Source organism: Oncorhynchus mykiss, chromosome 12 (assembly GCF_013265735.2).
Source record: "Oncorhynchus mykiss isolate Arlee chromosome 12, USDA_OmykA_1.1, whole genome shotgun sequence".
NCBI classification, from domain to species: Eukaryota; Metazoa; Chordata; class Actinopteri; order Salmoniformes; family Salmonidae; genus Oncorhynchus; species Oncorhynchus mykiss.
In genome coordinates, this window is record NC_048576.1 from 88,898,642 (window position 1) to 88,925,321 (window position 26,680).

At 47.0% G+C, this 26,680-nt stretch overlaps 1 protein-coding gene across 4 annotated transcripts in view; it reads right to left on the reverse strand.

Moving 5' to 3' along the window:
• The window catches only part of LOC110539056 (adenylate cyclase type 9), a 97,734-nt gene extending 77,910 nt beyond the window's left edge, over positions 1-19,824 (reverse strand). Inside the window, exons 1-2 of one of the 4 annotated variants that reach the window (XM_036939094.1) lie at positions 19,011-19,819; positions 15,982-18,894 (exon numbers count right to left, since the gene is read on the reverse strand). In XM_036939094.1, the coding sequence (XP_036794989.1) occupies positions 15,982-17,815 (1,834 nt within the window). In that variant the 5' untranslated portion in view covers positions 17,816-18,894; positions 19,011-19,819. Of the gene's footprint in view, positions 1-15,981 lie in introns of all 4 variants that reach the window. The other 3 variants (XM_036939096.1, XM_036939095.1, XM_036939093.1) reach the window with 3 other exon arrangements.
• Between the last annotated feature and the right edge of the window lie 6,856 nt (positions 19,825-26,680).

The following is a 26,680-nucleotide window of genomic DNA, read 5'->3' on the forward strand; positions in this document are numbered from 1 at the left end:
GAGGAGAGTGATGTGATCCAACGCTCCCCCAGCAGATCTATGTTCAAATACTATTTGAAATCATTTTTGCTGTGTTTGATTGAGCTTGCCTGGCAAAATGGAACCAAAGGAATACATCCAATACCGCAAACTCCACCCATTTAACACTCCAGGCAGGCTAAAGCAAACACTCAAAGTATTTGAAAGATTTTGAATAGTATTTGAACCCAGGTCTACGCCCCAGCTCCCTAGCAGAAGCAGTACACCACTGAGCTCAGCAGTACAGTTGGAGAAGGTCAGTGGAAGGGGTGAATAGTATTTGAACCCAGGTCTACGCCACAGCTCCCTAGCAGAAGCAGTACACCACTGAGCTCAGCAGTACAGTTGGAGAAGGTCAGTGGAAGGGGTGAATAGTATTTGAACCCAGGTCTACGCCCCAGCTCCCTAGCAGAAGCAGTACACCACTGAGCTCAGCAGTACAGTTGGAGAAGGTCAGTGGAAGGGGTGAATAGTATTTGAACCCAGGTCTCCGCCCCAGCTCCCTAGCAGAAGCAGTACACCACTGAGCTCAGCAGTACAGTTGGAGAAGGTCAGTGGAAGAGGTGAATAGTATTTGAACCCAGGTCTCCGCCCCAGCTCCCTAGTAGAAGCAGTACACCACTGAGCTCAGCAGTACAGTTGGAGAAGGTCAGTGGAAGGGGTGAATAGTATTTGAACCCAGGTCTACGCCACAGCTCCCTAGCAGAAGCAGTACACCACTGAGCTCAGCAGTACAGTTGGAGAAGGTCAGTGGAAGAGGTGAATAGTATTTGAACCCAGGTCTCCGCCCCAGCTCCCTAGCAGAAGCAGTACACCACTGAGCTCAGCAGTACAGTTCGAGAAGGTTAGTGGAAGGGGTGAATAGTATTTGAACCCAGGTCTACGCCCCAGCTCCCTAGCAGAAGCAGTACACCACTGAGCTCAGCAGTACAGTTGGAGAAGGTCAGTGGAAGGGGTGAATAGTATTTGAACCCAGGTCTCCGCCCCAGCTCCCTAGTAGAAGCAGTACACCACTGAGCTCAGCAGTACAGTTGGAGAAGGTCAGTGGAAGGGGTGAATAGTATTTGAACCCAGGTCTACACCCCAGCTCCCTAGTAGAAGCAGTACACCACTGAGCTCAGCAGTACAGTTGGAGAAGGTCAGTGGAAGAGGTGAATAGTATTTGAACCCAGGTCTCCGCCCCAGCTCCCTAGCAGAAGCAGTACACCACTGAGCTCAGCAGTACAGTTGGAGAAGGTCAGTGGAAGGGGTGAATAGTAGTTGAACCCAGGTCTACGCCCCAGCTCCCTAGCAGAAGCAGTACACCACTGAGCTCAGCAGTACAGTTGGAGAAGGTCAGTGGAAGGGGTGAATAGTAGTTGAACCCAGGTCTACGCCCCAGCTCCCTAGCAGAAGCAGTACACCACTGAGCTCAGCAGTACAGTTGGAGAAGGTCAGTGGAAGAGGTGTTTCACTGGCGGCAGAGAAGTCAGACGCAGGAGAAATAACTGTGTTTCCAACACCGCAGTTTATTAACAAAAACCCACTGGGAAACAGAATAATATAATAAATGGGTCCATAACCCAACACACACCAGGACAGACGAGCACAAACACTTACAATAAACAATCACCCACCAGGACAGACGAGCACAAACACTTACAATAAACAATCACCCACAAGGACATGATGGGGAACAGAGGGGTAAATACACACCAGGACAGACGAGCACAAACACTTACAATAAACAATCACCAACCAGGACATGATGGGGAACAGAGGGGTAAATACACACAAGGACAGACGAGCAGAAGCACTTACAATAAACAATCACCCACAAGGACATGATGGGGAACAGAGGGGTAAATACACACCAGGACAGACGAGCACAAACACTACAATAAACAATCACCCACAAGGACATGAGGGGGAACAGAGGGGTAAACACACACCAGGACAGACGAGCACAAACACTACAATAAACAATCACCCACAAGGACATGAGGGGGAATAGAGGGGTAAATACACAACATGTAATTGATGGGATTGGAACCAGGTGTGATGGAAGACAAGACAAAACCAATGGAAAATGAAAAGAGGATCAGCGATGGCTAGAAGGTCGGTGACTTCGACCGCCGAACGCCGCCCGAACAAGAAGAGGGACCAACTTCAGCGGAAGTCGTGACAGTCAGGGTTCTACATTCAACAAGAATATGATATAATAATATGATCCATCCACTTCAAAGCAGCATAACCAGCTCTTGTCCGAGCGCTGGAATTCTGTCACCTGAATTCTGTCATCTAAAACAGACTAAAGAGAGCCATACAAACTGTAGAAATAGAATTACTAGTCCACCTATCATGGTCTCATTGACTTGAAAGGGGGTGCCCATTCTAGTAACTCTATTTCTACGATGCTGACATTTAGCTCCAACTATAGCGTGATGTTCTGCAGGTGCCATCGCTCTGAATTAGTCACCAAGACAGGATGGACACAGCCAGGTAATTTGCAGGGTGAGAGCCCAAAATAGCTCCCATTTCCACTGAGATAGGGACAACAGGGGGCCGGGCAAACATTGCAGACGGACGGGCGGACGGATAGACAAGCTGGCAGACAGACAGACACTAGACTAGGACCACACAGAGACAGGGGGAGAGAGGTACGCAGAGATCAAAAAGCCACTTCTGAAGAGGTGCTCACTGACTGCTCTTGTCAGGGATAGAAGGGGAAAGGGGGATACCTAGTCAGTTGTACAACTGAATGACTTCAACCGAAATGTATCTTCCGCATTTAACCTCTCTGAATCAGAGAGGTGCAGGAGGCTGCCTTAACCGAACGTTCACGTCAATGGAATGTTGTCTTATCACCAAGCCATCGTAAATCGACTATCAGCGTTAGAATCTCAGAGGCTCGTCTCAGTTCACACAGCCACGAGAGTTCTAAAACAGACAGGATGTACTAATATAGGAATACATTTTAATATAAAAGTAATGTGATTAACATAATGTTGTAATTCTACCACAGGCCCAACGCTCTTAGACTACCTGACGCCCCTTTTAAATCTAATCAGCAGTACAGACGATACTGCGTTCCTTCAGACACAGCCACTTCCCCAACGATTCAGTCAGACCTGTCAACTTCACTGTTTAAGCCTAGGCTTCCTCGGCTAAGACTGTATCTCAACTAACTCACAAGGCATTCTGCATACAGTCAGCAATTTTAGTGAAGGAAATGTAAGACTTAAAAACAATGTCAAAATGACTTATTAGCACCATGTAGACAGACACAAGCAGATGCAGAATGGCTATTATTAGAGCGTCACTTAGGGACTGGCTAGCTCATCCTTAACAGGATGCACCTGTGACATTTAACTATTTGGCACTCAGCCAGAGGCTACAAACACAACAATAAATTGTAAACAGTTACAGTACCAGTCGAAAGTTTGGGCACACCTACTCATTCAAGGTTGTTTCTTTATTTGTACTATTTTCTACATTGTAGAATAATAGTAAAGACATCAAAACTATGAAATAACACATGGAATCATGTAGTAACCAAAAAGTGTATAGATTTTATATCTGTGATTCTTCAAAGTAGCCACCCTTTGCCTTGATGACAGCTTTGCACATTCTTGGCATTCTCTCAACCAGCTTCGTAAGGTATGCACCTGGAATACATTTCAATTAACAGGTGTGCCTTCTTAAAAGTTAATTTGTGGAATTTCTTTCCTTCTTAATGTGTTTGAACCAATCAGTTGTGGTGTGACAAGGTAGGAGTGGTATACAGAAGATAGACCTATTTGGTAAAAGACCAAGTCCATATTATGGCAAGACTAGCTCAAATAATCAAAGAGAAATGACAGTCTATCATTACTTTCATGCAAGTTTCTTCAAGTGCAGTCGCAAAAACCATCAAGCACTATGATGAAACTGGCTCTCATGAGGACCGCCACAGGAAAGGAAGACCCAGATAAGTTCATTAGAGTTACCAGCCTCAGAAATTGCAGCCTAAATAAATGCTTGACAGAGTTCAAGTAACAGACACATCTCAAAATCAACTGTTCAGAGGAGACTGCATACTGCATGAATCAGGCCTTCGTGGTCGAATTGCTGCAAAAAAAACCTAAAGGACCAAGTTTCTTGGGCCAAGAAACATGAGCAATGGACATTAAACCTGTGTTAAACCGGTGGAAATTTGAGATTTTTGGTTTTAACCACTTTGTCTTTATGAGACGCAGAGCAGGTGAACAGATGATCTCCGCATGTGTGGTTCCCACCATGAAGCATGGAGGAGGACTTGTGATGGTGCTTTGCTGGTGACACTGTCAGTGATTTATTTAGAATTCCAAGCACACTTAACCAGCATGGTGACCACAGCATTATGCAGCGAGACGCCATCCCATCTGGTTTGTGCTTAGTGGGACTATATAATGTGTTTTTCAACAGGACAATGACCCAACACACCTCCAGGCTGTGTAAGGACTAATTGACCAAGAATGAGAGTGATGGAGTCCTGCATCAGATGACCTGGCCTCCACAATCACCCAACCTCAACTCAATTGAGATGGTTTGGGATGAATTGGACCACAAAGTGAAGGAAAAGCAGCCAATAAGTGCTCAGCATATGTGGGAACTCCTTCAAGACTGTTGGAAAAACATTCCAGGTGAAGCTGGTTGAGAAAATGCCAAGAGTGTGCAAAGCTGTCATCAAGGCAAAGGGTGGCTACTTTGAAAAATCTAAAATATATTTAGATTTGTTTAACACTTTTTTGGTTACTACATGATTCCATATGTGTTATTTCATAGTGTTGATGTCTTCACTATTATTCTACAATGTAGAAAATAATAACAAATAAAGAAAAACCGTTGAATGAGTTGGTTTGTCCGAACTGTTGACTGGTACTGTAGGTCAGACACCAGTGTGTTTAAGCATGTGTGTAATGAAAAGCCTGATTTACACTTTAGACTATAGAGCCGTCCTGAACTGGTTGGCTTGGATATTTTATTTTCACATTGTGCTTTCCAGCACAGTTCCAGCAACTATGATGGATGCATAACCAGTCCAGCCCAGTAGGCCTACAGCTCGGCCTGGCTTAGCAGTGCCAAAGGGGAAAAAGACCCAGTTATAGATTTAAAAAAAGGCTTGAATACAATCTTGGCCTGTTAAAATGCGTTGAAGGCCCTGAACACCAAGAGTGAGACATTAACTAACTCAAAAGAACATCAAGACCATGGAGGGAGGGCAGTGGCACAACAATTAGTGTCTGGGTCAAAGCCATTTACTCCCACAGCTGGGCGAGCAAAGAGCTCCGACCCTGCCAGAATCCACACCCTCCCACCATGACTTACTGTAGCTTATGTACGCTAAGACAGTGGGGAAGATTTTTCACAGCGAACAAGCACAACTCTCTCCTCCTGACAGCTAGCTCTCTCAGCGGGCCAAGAAAAAGTACAAGGACAGGATACATCTTGGGAAGTGAACTGAATACATCATGGAGGGAAGGGAGGCGAGGGGGAGGAGGGGGAGGAGCGAAGAGGGGGAGGAGGGTGGAGTCAGAGGAGTGGAAACGGCACATTTAACCTGAGGCGGGAAAAAAAGGGAGAGTGGTGAGGGCAGACGCGTTCGTCCTCGTGAATCTAATTAACGAGCGAGAAATGTTGCGCTGTAAATCATTTCTTCCTCTGGCTGTTAAGTAAAGGGCACTTATGGTAGCCTATTGGTTAAGGGCGTTGGGCCAGTAACCGAAAGGTTGCTATTTAGAATTCACGAGCCGACTAGGTGACAAATCTGTCATTGTGCCCTTGACCCCTAATTGTTCCTGTAAGTCACTCTGGATAAAAATGTCTGCTAAATGACTAAAATGGAAATATAGCCTTATTACTCACCTGGCAAGCTCATAACACGCTGCCTCCTTGGCTGAAGACTGCTGCTATAGCTGTGCAATGTATAGACAGAGATTGCTCCTATAGCTGTGCAGTGTAGACAGAGACTGCTGCTATAGCTGTGCAATGTATAGACAGAGACTGCTGCTATAGCTGTGCAATGTATAGACAGAGACTGCTGCTATAGCTGTGCAGTGTATAGACAGAGACTGCTGCTATAGCTGTGCAGTGTATAGACAGAGACTGCTGCTATAGCTGTGCAGTGTATAGACAGAGACTGCTGCTATAGCTGTGCAGTGTATAGACAGAGACTGCTGCTATAGCTGTGCAGTGTAGACAGAGACTGCTGCTATAGCTGTGCAATGTATAGACAGAGACTGCTGCTATAGCTGTGCAGTGTATAGACAGAGACTGCTGCTATAGCTGTGCAATGTATAGACAGAGACTGCTGCTATAGCTGTGCAGTGTATAGACAGAGACTGCTGCTAGAGTTGTGCAGTGTGTAGACAGAGACTGCTACTATAGCTGTGCAATGTATAGACAGAGACTGCTGCATAGCTGTACAGTGTATAGACAGAGACTGCTACTATAGCTGTGCAATGTATAGACAGAGACTGCTGCTATAGCTGTGCAGTGTATAGACAGAGACTGCTGCTAGAGTTGTGCAGTGTGTAGACAGAGACTGCTACTATAGCTGTGCAATGTATAGACAGAGACTGCTGCTATAGCTGTGCAGTGTATAGACAGAGACTGCTGCATAGCTGTGCAGTGTAGACAGAGACTGCTGCTATAGCTGTGCAGTGTATAGACAGAGACTGCTGCATAGCTGTACAGTGTATAGACAGAGACTGCTACTATAGCTGTGCAATGTATAGACAGAGACTGCTGCTATAGCTGTGCAGTGTATAGACAGAGACTGCTGCTAGAGTTGTGCAGTGTGTAGACAGAGACTGCTACTATAGCTGTGCAATGTATAGACAGAGACTGCTGCTATAGCTGTGCAGTGTATAGACAGAGACTGCTGCTATAGCTGTGCAGTGTATAGACAGAGACTGCTGCATAGCTGTACAGTGTATAGACAGAGACTGCTGCTATAGCTGTGCAGTGTGTAGACAGAGACTGCTGATATAGCTGTGCAGTGTAGACAGAGACTGATGCTATAGCTGTGCAGTGTATAGACAGAGACTGCTGCTATAGCTGTGCAGTGTAGACAGAGACTGCTGCTATAGCTGTGCAGTGTAGACAGAGACTGCTGCTATAGCTGTGCAATGTATAGACAGAGACTGCTGCATAGCTGTGCAGTGTATAGACAGAGACTGCTGCTATAGCTGTGCAGTGTAGACAGAGACTGCTGCTATAGCTGTGCAGTGTAGACAGAGACTGCTGCTATAGCTGTGCAATGTAGACAGAGACTGCTGCTATAGCTGTGCAGTGTATAGACAGAGACTGCTGCTATAGCTGTGCAGTGTATAGACAGAGACTGCTGCTATAGCTGTGCAGTGTATAGACAGAGACTGCTGCTATAGCTGTGCAGTGTATAGACAGAGACTGCTGCTATAGCTGTGCAATGTATAGACAGAGACTGCTGCTATAGCTGTGCAATGTATAGACAGAGACTGCTGCTATAGCTGTGCAATGTATAGACAGAGACTGCTGCTATAGCTGTGCAATGTATAGACAGAGACTGCTGCTATAGCTGTGCAGTGTAGACAGAGACTGCTGCTATGGCTGTGCAATGTATAGACAGAGACTGCTGCTATAGCTGTGCAGTGTAGACAGAGACTGCTGCTATGGCTGTGCAGTGTATAGACAGAGACTGCTGCTATGGCTGTGCAGTGTATAGACCGAGACTGCTGCTATAGCTGTGCAATGTATAGACAGAGACTGCTGCTATAGCTGTGCAGTGTAGACAGAGACTGCTGCTATGGCTGTGCAATGTATAGACAGAGACTGCTGCTAGAGTTGTGCAATGTATAGACAGAGACTGCTGCTAGAGTTGTGCAATGTATAGACAGAGACTGCTGCTATAGCTGTGCAGTGTATAGACAGAGACTGCTGCTATAGCTGTGCAGTGTATAGACAGAGACTGCTGCTATAGCTGTGCAGTGTATAGACTGAGGCAGGCAACTTGGCACACTATATATGCTGACTAAAGTACACAAATCTTGAAGGTTTGTTCTCACTACGCAATGTTACAATGACCTGACTGTAACCATGAGTCATGGTGTTGAGAAATGGAATGATGGTAAAGTCACACATAGAGCAACACGCCCACACATCAAAGATGCAGTGTGAAATGGCCCTAACAGACAGTATCGGTGAGAGGCTGAGGAAGAAGGAGAGAGGGGAGGTGGGGGGGAGTGAGAGAGGGGGGAGGGAGAGAAAAGCAGAGGTAGTGAGAATGGAGAGGGACAGATGGATGAGAGATAGATGAAGGGAGGGAGGGAGAGAGAGAGAGATGGATGAGAGATAGATGAAGGGAGGGAGGGAGAGATTGGAGAAGGGAAACCAACACTACACAGACGGTCTTGGACAGGCGCCTGGGGACCCGTTAAAAGACACCATTTTCCCTCAGATGGAGAGAGCATAACGGGCCCGACCACTCCATAAAAAATTCAACCATCGTTGGGTTTCAGGTCTTTTTCACGCCTGCTGGTGTGTGTGTGTGTGTGGCCTACTAAAGACACTCCAGGGGCTGCCTGACAAACGGGAGCGGTGGTGTCTCTGACAGAGAAGAATCTTCATTCCTTCCCGCCATCATCCATCATTTACAGCTGACCAGCTGCACCTGCTGAGGCGTCAGCCCCCGCCACCAGCCCGCCGTCAGCCCCCGCCACCAGCCCCCCGCCACCAGCCCGCCGCCACCAGCCCCCGCCACCAGCCGCTGCCATGCTGTTATAATACTATGACAATGCTCTGATTGTCTTCATGCTCTGGAATCACACACAGGCATTTACCCTGATTGGCTCCACTGTGATCCAACATAGGCCTAGAGACACAAAAAAAGGCATGCACGATATATAGTCCTTCCTTATACCAAAACGTTGTCACTATTAAAGTTGGAATAAGAATCTCAGTATTTCTTTCTGCAGTGTCTCAGCCAGAAGCTCGGAATCATGTGATGTACTGCATGACATTGTTCATTTCTTTACTACCCAGGTCAGCCAAACCAGCATCTACCTACGAGCTGGGAAAGGACTTTCCCCTAATGTATATATGTGAAGGCCCCAATGTTTCGTTCTGCAGAGTTCCTCGCCCAGCTTCTAAAAATGATGAGATGTGACACACAAGTCAGCCAGCATAGCATCTACCTACTAGCTGTGAAGGGGACTTTCCCCTTGCATGTGGGACGCAGGGTCGTGGGAATGAGCGAGGTGACTCGTCCTTTTGACCTGAAAACCCTGACTATACACTGCAGAGTATATTGATAGAGTATACTGGTAGAGTATGGGGCGGAAGCGTAGCCTAGTGGTTAGAGCGTTGGACCGAAAGGTTGCAAAATCAAATCCCCGAGCTGACAACGCACAAATCTGTCGTTCTGCCCCTGAACAGGCAGTTAACCCACTGTTCCTAGGCCATCATTGAAAATAAGAATTTGTTCTTAACTGACTTGCAAAGTTAAATCAAGGTAAAATAATACTGGTAGTTCCACATATTCATGATATACATGACTCCACGACACACCAACAACAATCTCACTGAATCAAAACATGGTAGGTCCTATCATTGCCCACAATGACAGTTGTGTGGTGTGAGCCTCTGATACTGCTATGGCTGGAGAGCGAAGCAGAATAAAGGGGATTTTCATTTTAGTGGCGGTTCAATCCCTCAGCCTTTCAAACACAGCTACGTTTGGCACCATAACTTCATTACTGCTAGGTGATAATGTACTGATTCTCCAGGTGATGAAAAGAGCCATTAAGCCAGAGTTTTAGTTCCATCAGAGGTATTTGCATAAAAGCATCAAATAAAAGTGAATTACTGGTCTCTCTGGGGTTATGTGATTTAGCAGGGAGAGCGGGACAGTGTGAGGAATAGAGAGCGTGAAAAGGAAACGGAGAGAGAGAGAGAGAGAGAGATAATGGAGACGGAGAGAGAGGCTGAAACGAGGCGGAGCAGATGCACTGTAAATTGCTGACATCTCCATTTATAAAGAAAAGCTGTTACATAAATAGTTGCACGTATTTATTTATTTCTATTTCACCTTTATTTAACCAGGTAGGCCAGTTGAGAACAAGTTCTCATTTACAACTGCGACCTGGCCAAGATAAAGCAAAGCAGTGCGACACAAACAACAGAGTTACACATGGAATAAACAAACGTACAGTCAATAACCCAATAGAAAAATATATATACAGTGTGTGCAAATGTAGTAAGATAAGGGAGGTAAGGCAATAAATAGGCCATAGTGGCGAAATAATTACAATTTAGCAATTAAACACTGGAGTGATGGATAGTGCAGAAGATTAATGTGCAAGTAGAGATACTGGGGTGCAATGTAGCAACAAACAAAAAAATAACAATATGGGAATGAGGTAGTTGGGTGGGCTATTTACAGATGGGCTGTGTACAGGTGCAATGATCGGTAAGCTGCTCTGACAGCCGATGCTTAAATTTAGTGAGGGAGATAAGACTCCAGCTTCAGTGATTTTTGCAATTCGTTCCAGTCATTGGCAGCAGAGAACTGGAAGGAAAGGCGGCCAAAGGACGAGTTGGCTTCGGGGATGACCCGTGAAATATACCTGCTACGGGTGGGTGCTGCTATGGTGACCAGTGAGCTGAGATAAGGCATGGCTTTACCTAGCAAAGACTTATAGATGACCTGGAGCCAGTGGTTTTGGCGATGAATATGAAGCGAGGGCCAGTCAACAAGAGCATGCAGGTCGCAGTGGTGGGTGGTATAAGGGGCTTTAGTAACAAAACGGATGGCACTGTGATAGACTACATCCAATTTGCTGAGTAGAGTGTTGGAGGCTATTTTGTAAATGACATCGCCGAAGTCAAGGATCGGTAGGATAGTCAGTTTTACGAGGGTATGTTTGGCAGCATGAGTGAAGGATGCTTTGTTGTGGAATAGGAATCCGATTCTAGATTTAAATTTGGATTGGAGATGCTTAACGTGAGTCTGGAAGGAGAGTTTACAGTCTAACCAGACATCTAGGTATTTGTAGTTGTCCACATATTGTAAGTCAGAACCGTCCAGTGTAGTGATGCTAGACGGGTGGGCAGGTGCGGGCGGCGATCGGTTGAAGAAAATTGCTAAAATTGAAGCCTGTGGCACCCCCATAGAGACTGCCAGAGGTCCGGACAACAGGCCCTATGATTTGACACACTGAACTCTATCTGACAAGTAGTTGGTGAACCGGGCGAGGCAGTTACTTGAGAAACAAAGGCTGTTGAGTCTGCTGAAAAGAATGGGGTGTTTGCCAGAGTCGAATGCCTTGGCCAAGTCGATGAAGACGGCTGCACAGTCTTGTCTTTTATTGATGGTGGTTATGATATCGTTTAGGACCTTGAATGTGCCTGAGGTGCACCCATGACCCTCGTGGAAACCAGATTGCATAGCGGAGAAGGTACAGTGGGATTTGAAGACTTTAGAAAGGCAGGGTAGGATAGATATAGGGCTGTAACAGTTTGGGTCTATAGTGTCTCCCCAGCCTGTTGACGGGTGAGGGTTCCCTTTTGGGAACGACCCCTCCCACGTTCAGCTGGAAAGTGGCGCATGGAACGCAAAAATATTCTTAGAAATATTTAACCTCACACATTAACAAGTCCAATACCTCAAATGAAAGATAAACACCTTGTTCATCTACCCAGCATGTCAGATTTTTTAAATGTTTTACGGCGAAAACACACCACGTATTTATATTAGACCACCACCGAAACCAAGACAAGAGGCAGCCATTTTGTCCCAGAAAATATAAAATTATTAAAGCAGGATTAAAAAATAAATCATTCACTAACCTTTTGAAAATCTTCATCAGATGACAGTAATAGGACATGTTACACAGTACATTTTTTTTTTCAATAATATGCCATTTATATCCATAAATGTCCATTTACATTGAATTCATGTTCAGAAAATACTGAAAAATGTCAGCAGAAAATATAGATAGCGCCACAAGATAACGTAAATAGACATCATAAACTTTGACTAAATATACATGTTCTACATATAGTTAGAAAGATACACTGCTTCTTAATGCAATCGCTTTGTTACATTTCTTTTTAACGTTACAGAAATCACTCACTATTCAATAGTCTGAGACGGCGCTCAGACATAAGCAATATTTCTCCGCTATGTTGGAGTCAACAGAAACACACAATTTCAGCATAAATATTCCCTTACCTTTGATGGTCTTCGTTCAGAATGTACTGGAAGGGTTCATACTTACCCAAAACATCGTTTGGTTTCAAGTCTTGTGTCTTTGTATTAGCATCTGCTAACAATATCAGCTGAAATGCACCCAAAATGTCCTCTGGTCCCGAAAAGTTGCGCATCAAAACTTCAAAATTACATATTATATGTCGACTAAACAGGTCAAACTAAGTGCAGAATCAAGCTTTAGGATGTTCTAAACGTACAAAACAATTTTCAATTCAACCGGTCATTGTTAGTTCTCCTCCGGAGTGCTGGAACAAAGGAATGAATGTAACCAATTCGCGCCCTAACGCACAGGTATTTTCTCGCGACACGCACTCAATTCACTCCCATAGGGCCAAAACTCGCGGGATTTGAACGATTAAACGCTCTACTGAATGAGGACATCTAGTGGAAGACATAGAAAGTGTCCCCAGATCCATAGCTGGTTGGGAAGGGTGGGGGCGATCACGTCAAAGTTGCCCCAACTTTCATGATCCCAAAACTAGTTTGGAAGAATGCCTGCCCTGTGAGTTCTGCTATACTTACAGACATAATTCCAACGGTTTTAGAAGCTTTAGAGTGTTTTCTATCCAATAATAATTATTATATGCATATATTAGCAATTTTGGACAGATTTTTTTTCAGTTTACTATGGGCACGCAATTCCTCCAAAGGGGGCAGTATTCTGCCTAGCCTTAAGAGGTCCCCCTAAGGAAATTGTCTCACTAAGGTAAGACAATCCCTTGGAGGTTCAGAGCCAGGGTAAGAGAACAGGGTCACATTGAGGATGACGTCTGGGTGGCAGACAGGCAGGCAGGCAATATAACTGAACAGGGAACAGAAATAAGGGGGAGGATGGGGGACAGAGGGGTACAACAGTCTGTTTGTGGTTCAGTGTCAGATAAAACCAACACCCAGTCAGCCACAAAGGGCACCTCCCAACAGACTGAACCCCCCTGTCCCTGATGTCCCCAACGTATGACATATGACACTGTGAAACAGGTGCTGACCTTGACCAGTGCCAGGCCCAATGTGTCTTGCAATCACGGACAACAAAGAGGGAACCACCAATCCCCTTTGATGTAGTGTCCCGACTGGCCCTGTATAAAGCTCTCATTCAGAGCAGAAATGGGTGCACCGTACTGCAGCACATAAACAACACAGCATAAAGGTGTTTTCATTAAAACCACATAGGTTTACTAAGTGAAAATGAACAGCCGTACTGTCCTTATTACTGCTGCCGTTAGGTGACCTTGCTGCATCAGTAGAGGACCGATAGATTACAATTAATCAAATGGTCACCCAGACTATTGACATTGACCCCCCCACACCTTTGTTCTACACTGCTGCTACTCGCCTTTTATTATCCATGCATAGTCACTTTACCCCTACCGTCAAATGACCTCGACTAACCGGTACCCCCTGCACATTGACTCTGTACCGGTACCCCCTGCACATTGACTCGGTACCGGTACCCCCTGCACATTGACTCGGTACCGGTACCCCCTGCACGTTGCCTCGGTACCGGTGCCCCCTGCACATTGACTCGGTACCAGTACCCCCTGCACATTGACTCGGTACCGGTACCCCCTGCACGTTGCCTCGGTACCGGTGCCCCCTGTACGTTGCCTCGGTACCGGTACCCCCTGTACGTTGCCTCGGTACCGGTACCCCCTGTACGTTGCCTCGGTACCGGTACCCCCTGTACGTTGCCTCGGTACCGGTACCCCCTGTACGTTGACTCGGTACCGGTACCCCCTGTACATTGACTCGGTACCGGTACCCCCTGCACGTTGCCTCGGTACCGGTGCCCCCTGTACGTTGCCTCGGTACCGGTGCCCCCTGTACGTTGCCTCGGTACCGGTACCACCTGTACGTTGCCTCGGTACCGGTACCCCCTGTACGTTGCCTCGGTACCGGTACCCCCTGCACATTGACTCGGTACCGGTACCCCCTGCACGTTGCCTCGGTACCGGTGCCCCCTGCACATTGACTCGGTACCAGTACCCCCTGCACATTGACTCGGTACCGGTACCCCCTGCACGTTGCCTCGGTACCGGTGCCCCCTGTACGTTGCCTCGGTACCGGTACCCCCTGTACGTTGCCTCGGTACCGGTACCCCCTGTACGTTGCCTCGGTACCGGTACCCCCTGTACGTTGCCTCGGTACCGGTACCCCCTGTACGTTGACTCGGTACCGGTACCCCCTGTACATTGACTCGGTACCGGTACCCCCTGCACGTTGCCTCGGTACCGGTGCCCCCTGTACGTTGCCTCGGTACCGGTGCCCCCTGTACGTTGCCTCGGTACCGGTACCCCCTGTACGTTGCCTCGGTACCGGTACCCCCTGTACGTTGCCTCGGTACCGGTACCCCCTGTACATTGACTCGGTACCGGTACCCCCTGTACGTTGACTCGGTACCGGTACCCCCTGTACGTTGACTCGGTACCGGTGCCCCCTGTACGTTGCCTCGGTACCGGTACCCCCTGCACGTTGACTCGGTACCGGTACCCCCTGCACGTTGACTCGGTACCGGTACCCCCTGTACGTTGACTCGGTACCGGTGCCCCCTGTACGTTGCCTCGGTACCGGTACCCCCTGCACGTTGACTCGGTACCGGTACCCCCTGTACGTTGCCTCGGTACCGGTACCCCCTGTACGTTGCCTCGGTACCGATACCCCCTGTACGTTGCCTCGGTACCGGTACCCCCTGCACGTTGACTCGGTACCGGTACCCCCTGTACATTGACTCGTTGTTGTTATGTCATTTCCTTGTGTTACCTTTTGATTACATTTTTTTACTTTAGTTTATTCAGTAAATATTTTCTTAACTCTATTTCTTAAACTGCATTGTTGGTTAAGGGCTTGTAAGTCAGCATTTCATGGTAAAGGCTACACCTGTTGTATTCGGTGCATGTGACAAATAACATTTTATTTGATAGAGAGGCCATCAGTAAGGCAGAACAAGAAAAGTCCCAGCATATGTTAAAATGTTCCACTGCATAGAGAGATCAATATCAATACTGCTTCTGACTCTCTCCATGCCATGCTAAACAAATACACAAGACTGGATATCATGTCACATTTAGCCATCACTAAAACATCTCAATCTGTGCTTAACTCCTGACAGCCAGGCAATACTGGAACGCTTAAGGAAAAGTACTTTCAAGTACTACTTAAGTCGTTTTTTGGGGTTTCTGTGCTTCACCATTAACATTTGTGACAACTTATACTTCACTACATACATTTTTTTAAATGATGTAGTTTTTAGTCTGTACAGTTTCGCTGACACCCAAAAAGTACTCGTTACATTTTGAATACTTAGCAGGACAGTGAAACTGTCCAATTCACTCACTTACCAAGAGAAAAGCCCGGGTCATTCCTACTGACTCTGATCTGGCGGACTCACCAAACACACATGCGTCATTTGTAAATGTCTGAGTGTTAGTATGTTCCCCTGGCTAGCCAAAACGTGCTGTCTGGTTTGCTTAATATATAGAATGTGAAATGATTTATACTTTTACTTTTGATACTTAAGTATATTTAAAACCAAATACTTTTAGACTTACTCAAGTAGTATTTTACTGGGTGACTTGAGTAATTTTCTATTAAGGTGCCTTTACTTTTACTCAAGTATGACATTTGGGTACTTTTTCCACCACTGAAAGCAATCACATAAATCACAACCCATTCCCACAGATGTGCAATCCCCGCCTTGCAACCAGCTGGTCACGTACCTTTCAGCTGGTCCGCCACCACGCTCTGTCCAACCCTCTCAGTGACCCGTCCGTTCTCCCGCTGGTACCGGTCATCCAAAAAGTTGGCGGTGGCCTCTGATAGGTGCACCTTCCCGGCCACGCCCAGTTGCTCCATCAAATTGGCCAGGTTCACGTCGTTGGACCACACGTCGAACTTAAATCGCTTCATCCCGAGGATACCGCACAGGACAGTGCCCGTGTGGACGCCCACCCTCATGTTAACCATCTCGCTCTTCTCCTGGCAGAACTGTTCGATGGCTTGGATCATGCCCAGCCCCATCTCTACGCAGCAGTAGGCATGGTCAGCCCGAGGTTCAGGGCAGCCTGCCACGCAGTAGTAGCAGTCCCCGAGGGTGCTTATCTTCTCACAGCACGTCAGCTCACACAGCCGGTCAAAACGTCCAAAGAGGTCATTGAGGAGCCCCACCAAGGCGTGGGCCGACTTGTTGGCAGACATCTTGGTGAAGCCTACGATATCCGCGAAGAGGATGCTGACGGGCTCCATGCGCTTCATGTTGAAGGGTCTGAAGATGATCTGGCCTCTCGGGATTGAGGTCTTATTCCTCTTGTTGTTCTTGGGACTGGAGATGACGGCCGCCGCGCCGCTGCTGGAGTAGCGCTTGGCCGAGCTCCCGCCCGCCAAGCCTTCCTCGTCGCCCTGCTTCATCAGGTCGTCGGCCACCCTCCGAGGCATCACCGAGTGGATCATGCGTTCTTTCAGCGCCTTCTCCACCTCCAGGTCCTTGCCGTGCATGATGGCCTGGCCCACCTTGAGGAAGGTACTTCGCGATCGCACCTCAGACATGATGAAAAGGTGGATGCCGATGGCATGGGCGCACAGGTGGAGCAAAGCTTTGGCTGGCCCCAGCCAGCGTAGAGTGTCCCAGTCAGACCCCTCCATGGCCTGGCTCCAACCATCCCCAGCAGCCTGGGTGAGGTGAAGCCATCCCAGAGCCTCGAAGAGCACAGAGTAGAGAAGTCCCAGTAGCACCGAGGCATAGAGTCGGACGTGGAGGACGCTGTAGAGTAGCAGCAGCACCTCCATGCCCAGGGAGAAGGTCCCTACTGGAGATAGGCAGGCGCTGCCCGTGGGTAAGTCCCGGTTGAAGGTCACATTTCTGGGCTCCATGCCACTGAAGTCCCCCACATCCTCCACCACATCCTCAGGAGGGAGGGTCTCCAGGTCCCTGAAGCCGGCTGTCTGGATCTGGGGTGCCAGGGTGAGGGCAAAAGTCACCACGATGAGCAGCAGTGACGCCTGGTTGTAGCAGCGGACGTAGATCCTTGTGAACGTCAAAAGGAAGAGGAGGAGGCAGAAGAGGAGGAAGCAGGCGGTGGGGACGAGGAAGGCAGTTCGGTCACACCGGTCGGGGTTGGCACTGAAGTACACCCCCCAGAGGAGGCTGGCGGCGAACAGGTAGAAGAGGACGTAGCGGAACCTCCGCTGGGTCTGGGGAAAGCACCTCTCCCTGCATGCCTCCTCCAGGATGGGAGAGTCAAACTTTGGGTCCCAGAAGTGCCCCGCAGACCTTTCGAACAGCTGGGGCATCTTCCTCTGGGTTCGCAGCCCCTTAACCACGGGCCTGAGAACCCCGGACTCTCCCGAGCTGCAGCTAGAGGAGATGCTGTACTTGCAGTGTTTGGACCCACTCCCCATGAAGCCTCCTCCCATGCCACCCAGCGCCCCGGCTCCTCCTCCGTGCTTGTGTTTGACACTACTGCTGATCCTCACGGAGACGCTGCCCTCACCGCTTGAGTCACAGCTCACCTCTGTGTTGTGAGGCAGCAGCTGCTGATGTTGGGGGGATGCCATGTTGCTTTTTAATCTAACAGAAATTCGAATTGCTATTTGCAAGGCAATGTAGGCTATGAATGTATTGAGTGTGGTACCCTCTAGACTAGAACAAATAAATTATGCACTAACAGAAAACATCTCCAGAGAAAAAGTCTGACAGTTAGCCTGTACTGAATTTTGATCTGTTAATTATTGCCCCTCATGACGTCAATACTCACATTCTTATACCTTCCCCTCTGTTTTGACGCACTTGTGTCGGCACAGTTCATTCTGTTCCAGTCCAAGTACTGACAACTGTTTTTGACTCATTGAAAAAGATTTGGGGAGAAGTCAAAATCTTACATAACATAATTATGTTGACTGTAGAAACCTAGTTGTGTAATACTACTTTAGTAGTATTCAGTAGCATTTCAGTAGTATTTCCAAGGCTCTCCCCTGACTAAATAGCCGACTGTAGACTACTGGTATATTGGGACAAATTCTTCAGATAATGACAACTGAAACCTGGATCAAATTCCTTCATGCTCTCACTACTTGGCTGCCTGCATAGCCATTCTTTGTACATGCACTGTCAAAATAATCCTCCATTGATTTTAGATCCCGTCTGCATTTATATTTGTCTCTACAGAACTGTAGCCTCCTGCCTGTCCTCTCTTATATGTTATATATTACATGGTAATGCTTTTAAGCAAGTAGACTATAATGCATTCAGAAATTGCTTCCAATTTACAGTGATATATGAGAAAAATAATAATTTCAAACTTCACACGTGAACACTTAGTGTGTATAGAACTTTATCCCATATTCCCCAAATGAACCCAAGCACCGTCGTTGTAAAGGCATTGCAAGAAAAGCCACAGTTACGGAACTATTGTTTGACATGTGCTGGGTTATTTAAGGCGGAAATGTCTTCCCATAAACAAGAAAGAGAAAACAAACACTGACGTCTAATGCCCATTATCCTTCTTTACCCACATGCTCTTGCTGTGATTGGGAAAGGCCTATTCGTAAGTATTTCCATGGATGGAGCCCCGTCCTTTCCTGAGGTCCCTCTCCGGAATTTCCAAAGCTGCGCCTCCAATTCCCGGGGATCCACGCTGACAGAAGTGGGCAATTTTAAGAGGACAAGTTGGCAGAGCAAAAAGCTGCAAAATGTAGTAGACCTACAATTGAATTGGAGATCAAGTGTAAGCCTACACGCGCAAATACCTACTTTATTGGATCCATCCCATGCTCAGTCTGTGTTGAGTAAATATTGTTTTGATAATACAAGAACAGTCAAGTCAACATAACATTTATTTGAATTTCCTGATAACTGGCACTGATTTCTCCCATAATTCCACGAGTGACCGGCAATTGAATTGTCAGTAAACTTCAGTCTGCCATCCATACAGGGCCACGGCGGAAGCCAGTCTTGGTTGTATGTAGCCCCTTTCCGTCCTCCTTTGCTCGTTTGATGGAAACTTTTCCCACGCCACTATTCTTCCCATTGAGTCGCAGACGAATAGCAAGTGGAGAATATGGGCTAATTACCAGCTTTCTCCCTTCCTCGTATCCCCCGGACACCGAGTCCTCCCTGAACAGACAAGCGGCTCCTTGATCCCCCACTTTAACTCAATTGCATGAAGAAGCAGACGTCTGTTTCTTCTGTCCAAATACTTCAATTGTATTCAAGGCAGATTTGCGGGTTTAGCTATTTAAACGCACTTCCCGTCCGATCCTCTCTATCCCTTTGAGATGTTCTTCTATTCCCGTTGTCTGGCCATTCACCGGTCTTTCTTTCCAGAAGAGGCACAATGGATACCGCTGTAAAGCGTTATGTGAGCTATCTAAGCACAGTTAAAAAAACAGCCCCGGTACCACCATCTTCACGGAGATTTCAGAATCCGCCGTCCACCCGCATGCATGTGTATAAATGTGTGCGACTGACTGTGGGTCAGAGAGGGACGAGAGTAGTGACAGGGGGGCGGACGTGTTTAGGTGCGTGCACGCAAAAGCGAGAAAGGGAAAGACTGGAGGGTGGCGAGCACGTATTCAGGGATAGGTGGGGTGTCCTTTTCTTTTTTACCCGCAGTGAGCGCGTCGGAGCGCGTCGGAGCACGCCCTCACCTCGCCAGCCACATTCTCGAAGAGATGTGGGCTTTTCACTCACTATCACAGATGACCACCGGTGTTTTTATCCGTAGTGTGGGTATTCGTGGAACCATGACAAAGTGAGTATGGAGGCGTGCTAGGGCGGGGTGCAGCCTTGAACAAAGACAGCAGCAACCCCCAGAGAGAACATCTCCCTTATGATATTATTAACGGTGCCATGTCCCCAGGCTTCAATATTAGGAACAAACTATTACAATCAAATGTCATGGGAAATGTTAGCCCACTAAATCTATTATTATCACCTGTCATTTCTATTGCTCTATTTATTCTCTATTTATTATGCACTCCTCCCCACGCATTCATTATAGACTTAGAAAGTGACATTGGAAGGTTTGTATAGGCTACTGTATGTAGGCTTCAACTGTAGTCTAGGAGTGAACTTTACAGTTGAATATTGCAGTGGTGTAAATTACTTAAGTAAAAGTACTTTAAATAACTACTGAAGCCGTTTTTGAGGTTCTATTAATATTTCTGACAACTTTACTACAATCCTGAAGAAAATCATGCACTTTTTACATGTTCCCTGACACCCAAGAGTACTCATTACATTTAGAATGTTTAGCAGGAAGGAATATGGTCCAATTCACACACTTATCAAGAGAACATCCCTAGTCATCTCTACTGCCTCTGATCTGACAGACTCACTAAACAGAGAACATCACTAGTCATCCCTACTGCCTCTGATCTGGCAGACACACTAAACAGAGAACATCCCTAGTCATCCCTACTGCCTCTGATCTGGCAGACTCACTAAACAGAGAACATCCCTAGTCATCCCTACTGCCTCTGATCTGGCAGACTCACTAAACAGAGAACATCACTAGTCATCCCTACTGCCTCTGATCCGGCAGACTCACTAAACAGAGAACATCCCTAGTCATCCCTACTGCCTCTGATCTGGCAGACTCACTAAACAGAGAACATCACTAGTCATCCCTACTGCCTCTGATCTGGCAGACTCACTAAACAGAGAACATCCCTAGTCATCCCTACTGCCTCTGATCTGGCAGACTCACTAAACAGAGAACATCACTAGTCATCCCTACTGCCTCTGATCCGGCAGACTCACTAAACAGAGAACATCCCTAGTCATCCCTACTGCCTCTGATCTGGCAGACTCACTAAACAGAGAACATCACTAGTCATCCCTACTGCCTCTGATCTGGCAGACTCACTAAACAGAGAACATCCCTAGTCATCCCTACTGCCTCTGATCTGGCAGACTCACTAAACAGAGAACATCACTAGTCATCCCTACTGCCTCTGATCCGGCAGACTCACTAAACAGAGAACATCCCTAGTCATCCCTACTGCCTCTGATCTGGCAGACTCACTAAACAGAGAACATCACTAGTCATCCCTACTGCCTCTGATCTGGCAGACTCACTAAACAGAGAACATCCCTAATCATCCCTACTGCCTCTGATATGGCAGACTCACTAAACAGAGAACATCCCTAGTCATCCCTACTGCCTCTGATATGGCAGACTCACTAAACAGAAAACATCCCTAGTCATCCCTACTGCCTCTGATATGGCAGACTCACTAAACAGAGAACATCCCTAGTCATCCCTACTGCCTCTGATCTGGCAGACTCACTAAACAGAGAACATCCCTAGTCATCCCTACTGCCTCTGATCTGACAGACTCACTAAACAGAGAACATCCCTAGTCATCCCTACTGCCTCTGATATGGCAGACTCACTAAACAGAGAACATCCCTAGTCATCCCTACTGCCTCTGATATGGCAGACTCACTAAACAGAAAACATCCCTAGTCATCCCTACTGCCTCTGATATGGCAGACTCACTAAACAGAGAACATCCCTAGTCATCCCTACTGCCTCTGATCTGGCAGACTCACTAAACAGAGAACATCCCTAGTCATCCCTACTGCCTCTGATCTGACAGACTCACTAAACAGAGAACATCCCTAGTCATCCCTACTGCCTCTGATATGGCAGACTCACTAAACAGAGAACATCCCTAGTCATCCCTACTGCCTCTGATATGGCAGACTCACTAAACAGAGAACATTCCTAGTCATCCCTACTGCCTCTGATCTGACAGACTCACTAAACAGAGAACATCCCTAGTCATCCCTACTGCCTCTGATCTGGCAGACACACTTATCAAGAGAACATCCCTAGTCATCCCTACTGCCTCTGATATGGCAGACTCACTAAACAGAGAACATCCCTGGTCATCCCTACTGCCTCTGATCTGGCAGACTCACTAAACAGAGAACATCCCTAGTCATCCCTACTGCCTCTGATATGGCAGACTCACTAAACAGAGAACATCCCTAGTCATCCCTACTGCCTCTGATATGGCAGACTCACTAAACAGAGAACATCCCTGGTCATCCCTACTGCCTCTGATCTGGCAGACTCACTAAACAGAGAACATCCCTAGTCATCCCTACTGCCTCTGATCTGGCAGACTCACTAAACAGAGAACATCCCTAGTCATCCCTACTGCCTCTGATATGGCAGACTCACTAAACAGAGAACATCCCTGGTCATCCCTACTGCCTCTGATCTGGCAGACTCACTAAACAGAGAACATCCCTAGTCATCCCTACTGCCTCTGATATGGCAGACTCACTAAACAGAGAACATCCCTGGTCATCCCTACTGCCTCTGATATGGCAGACTCACTAAACACACATGCTTAGTTTGTACATGGTGTCTAAGTGTGGAGAATGCCCCTGGCTCAGTGGCGACCCATCATTCAGGGCTGGTGGGGCAGAGTCCCACCTGGTTTGAGCCCTGCCTGTTTCAACATGTTATTTTAGCATTACTGTGTGACACATATCAGTTTGCAAACAATGTAAAAACACATTTGCAGGTGTTTCAGCCTGGTTCAGTGCTTTTTGTGGTGGAGGGGCAGCCAGCGGAAAATACAGAGTGTAGGGGTTAGTAATCTTCTATAGTTGTACCATGATTGGCTCAGTGTTCCGTCACTCATGGGGACACTACATCACTGCCAAATCTACAGGGAGAGCTAGAAAGTTCAAGCCCCTTGGGCACTGCCATAGATTTACATAGAAGTGCCCATCCAAAAAGGCTCAAGGTCGTTGGCCACAGATAAAATTACGTCAAATCACATTATATCTACCGTAGCTTTGATTGTACATGTCAACATCATACTTTCAAAATCTTAGCTAGCAAGTAAGACAAGTAGTCATCATCATGAATCACATTGACACTGGCAAATCGTTTTCAATCCTTGTCATATGAAGAGAAATTCTAGATAAAACCTATTGGTGGTCATCGGCCATTGGACATAAACATTACACAACAAGTTGGAAATTGCAAATTCAACAATGAGTGGGTTGGAAGGAATCAGTGGCAACTGCAAGTGTTGCAAAGCAATTAGTATTTCGCTTCCCCTGCCTGCTATTCCCCTGCCTGCTATTCCCCTGCCTGCTATTCCCCTGCCTGCTATTCCCCTGCCTGCTATTCCCCTTCCTGCTATTCCCCTGCCTGCTATTCCCCTGCCTGCTATTCTCCTGCCTGCTATTCTCCTTCCTGCTATTCCCCTGCCTGCTATTCCCCTGCCTGCTATTCCCCTGCCTGCTATTCCCCTGCCTGCTATTCTCCTTCCTGCTATTCCTCTGCCTGCTATTCTCCTTCCTGCTATTCTCCTTCCTGCTATTCCCCTGCCTGCTATTCTCCTGCCTGCTATTCTCCTTCCTGCTATTCCCCTGCCTGCTATTCCCCTGCCTGCTATTCCCCTGCCTGCTATTCCCCTGCCTGCTATTCTCCTGCCTGCTATTCCCCTGCCTGCTATTCCCCTGCCTGCTATTCCCCTGCCTGCTATTCCCCTGCCTGCTATTCTCCTTCCTGCTATTCTCCTGCCTGCTATTCTCCTTCCTGCTATTCTCCTGCCTGCTATTCCCCTGCCTGCTATTCCCCTGCCTGCTATTCTCCTTCCTGCTATTCCCCTGCCTGCTATTCCCCTGCCTGCTATTCCCCTGCAAGCTATTCCCCTGCCTGCTATTCCCCTGCCTGCTATTCTCCTTCCTGCTATTCCCCTGCCTGCTATTCTCCTTCCTGCTATTCTCCTGCCTACTATTCCCCTGCCTGCTATTCCCCTGCAAGCTATTCCCCTGCCTGCTATTCCCCTGCCTGCTATTCTCCTTCCTGCTATTCCCCTGCCTGCTATTCTCCTGCCTGCTATTCTCCTGCCTGCTATTCCCCTGCCTGCTATTCCCCTGCCTGCTATTCTCCTTCCTGCTATTCCCCTGCCTGCTATTCCCCTGCCTGCTATTCCCCTGCAAGCTATTCCCCTGCCTGCTATTCCCCTGCCTGCTATTCTCCTTCCTGCTATTCCCCTGCCTGCTATTCCCCTGCCTGCTATTCTCCTTCCTGCTATTCTCCTTCCTGCTATTCTCCTGCCTGCTATTCCCCTGCCTGCTATTCCCCTGCTAAAGTTTCCAAGATTTGCCCACAAGAAGGACTGCCGCACCACCTTCCTGTTCAAGTGAGCACAGCACAACGGTGAGTCCAAAAATGTATTGTATGTTGCTGCATAAGTGATGTAATATGCCAAGGAGAAATGTATACTGTAGCCAATAAAGTAATACTAAGTGTATGTTATTTAGTAAGCTGTTCGTAGCCCATGTGCCTCACCTTAATTATTTGGTCTCTTTCCCCCTCATAACTTTAGCCTACTGTTCTGACTTGGTGGTGCACATGTAGCCTATAACCTGTTTTAGAGAAACGTCATCATCAAGTATTGTAAGAGCTTTCATTGTCTGCTTATATATCCCCTGTACTTATCCTACTGTTCTGACTTGGTGGTGCACATGTAGCCTATAACCTGTTTTAGAGAAATGTCATCATCAAGTATTGTAAGAGCTTTCATTGTCTGCTTATACTGTATATCCCCTGTACTATAAGATCTGGAATCCTACAATGTGATTTTCTGGATTTTTTTTCTCATTTTGTCTGTCATAGTTGAAGTGTACCTATGATGAAAATTACAGGCCTCTCTCATCTTTTTAAGTGGGAGAACTTGCACAATTGGTGGCTGACTAAATACTTTTTTGCCCCACTGTATATTTTAGCAATTACATTTACTTTTGATACTTAAGTATATGTAAAACCAAATACGTTTACTCAAGTAGTACTTTACTGGGTGACTTTTACTTGAGTAATTTCTTTACTTTTACTCAAGTATGACATTTGATTACCTTTTTCCATCAAAGGAATATTGAGGCCATCCGCTTGACGTGCGAAGGGAAGTCCAGTTTTGAGTAACTTCCTGCTCCTTCCGGTTGGATTCGTGGGAACGACAAATAACCTGCCCTGCGCTTTGTTGTCAAGCACTGTATCCCAAACATAGAGACAGAAGAGAAGGGTGCCAGGCTTTCAGCCACGGCTATATAAATAATCTCTAGGCAAACTAACACAGCAAACAACGGAGGGACATCTGACAGCCAGGGATAGGCCGTTGCTGCTACCAGCTCTGTCTCACATCACAACATGGGTTGCTCCTCTTTATTATTAAGAAGATAACTCTCATCTGCGAACACTTCATATGCCATGGGTGCAACTTTCACTGGGGATGCAGTTTTGTCCCCCCCAGTTTTATCATTGGAATGTGATACGAAACGAGGCAACGGTGTGCTTTAGGACCATGTGGACGCCTCCTATTGGTCGGGTAGGCTGTTTGGAGTGTTAATCCGACTGGATTACAAATTATGCCCCCCCACAAAAACCAAAGTTTCACCCATGGAATATGCTTTAACCAACATGAAATGTATGCCCCAAAGGGCACCATATTCCCTATAAAGTGCACTACTTTTAACCAGAGCCCTATGGGCCGGGATCAAACATAATGTACTACAAAGGGAATAGGTGCCATTTTTGGATGTGGTTAATATGACTGTATTATGCCCTGGTTTATTCACAACCACTTCTCCTGAGTTATCTTCCATCTCAGGAGATGTATTCTAGATATCCCCACTAATGTACACCCACCCTAAATGTAGGGCTCTATTAAATCTGTAAAGCTCATGCGTTACAGATTCCTCAATGATTGAGCCCTTAATGATTGAAGTTGCAGTATGTGACACACACTCACCTCACACTCCAGTAAAACCCCTGCTGAGTCAGCCCTTCACTGTAGACTGATGACTCAAATGATGTGTGTGTGTGTGTGTGTGTGTGTGTGTGTGTGCGCGCGCGCGCGCATTCATTTGTTAGTTTGTGTGTGTGTGTGTGTGTGAGCGCACATTCATTTGTTAGTTCGTGTGTGTGTGTGTGTCAGGTTGAGAGATCAGGCTGGCAGTGGGATTACTGTCTTCTGTTTGGTCTTTCCAGTCTGTAGCCCTGTAGGGTTGAGGATATCAGAGAGGAAGAGGGTGGATTATATTAAACAGAACAGAGGAGGACACCTTTAGAGCTCACCTGAACCTGGTCAGGCTTTATTTAGTTTTTATTTCACCTTTAACCAGGTAGGCCAGTTGAGAACAAGTTCTCATTTACAACTGCGACCCGGCCAAGATAAAGCTTGGAGATGGATGAGGATTAGAGAGAGTGCTTACAGACACACTTGGCTAGTGTATAATAACATGTAAAGGTGGTAGAGAGATCACACATGGATGCAGGTACAAGTACGCACACACACACGTGCACGCAGAGACACATGCACACATGCACAGGCAGTCAGGTAGCCAGACACACACACATGCACGCAGAGACACATGCACACATGCAC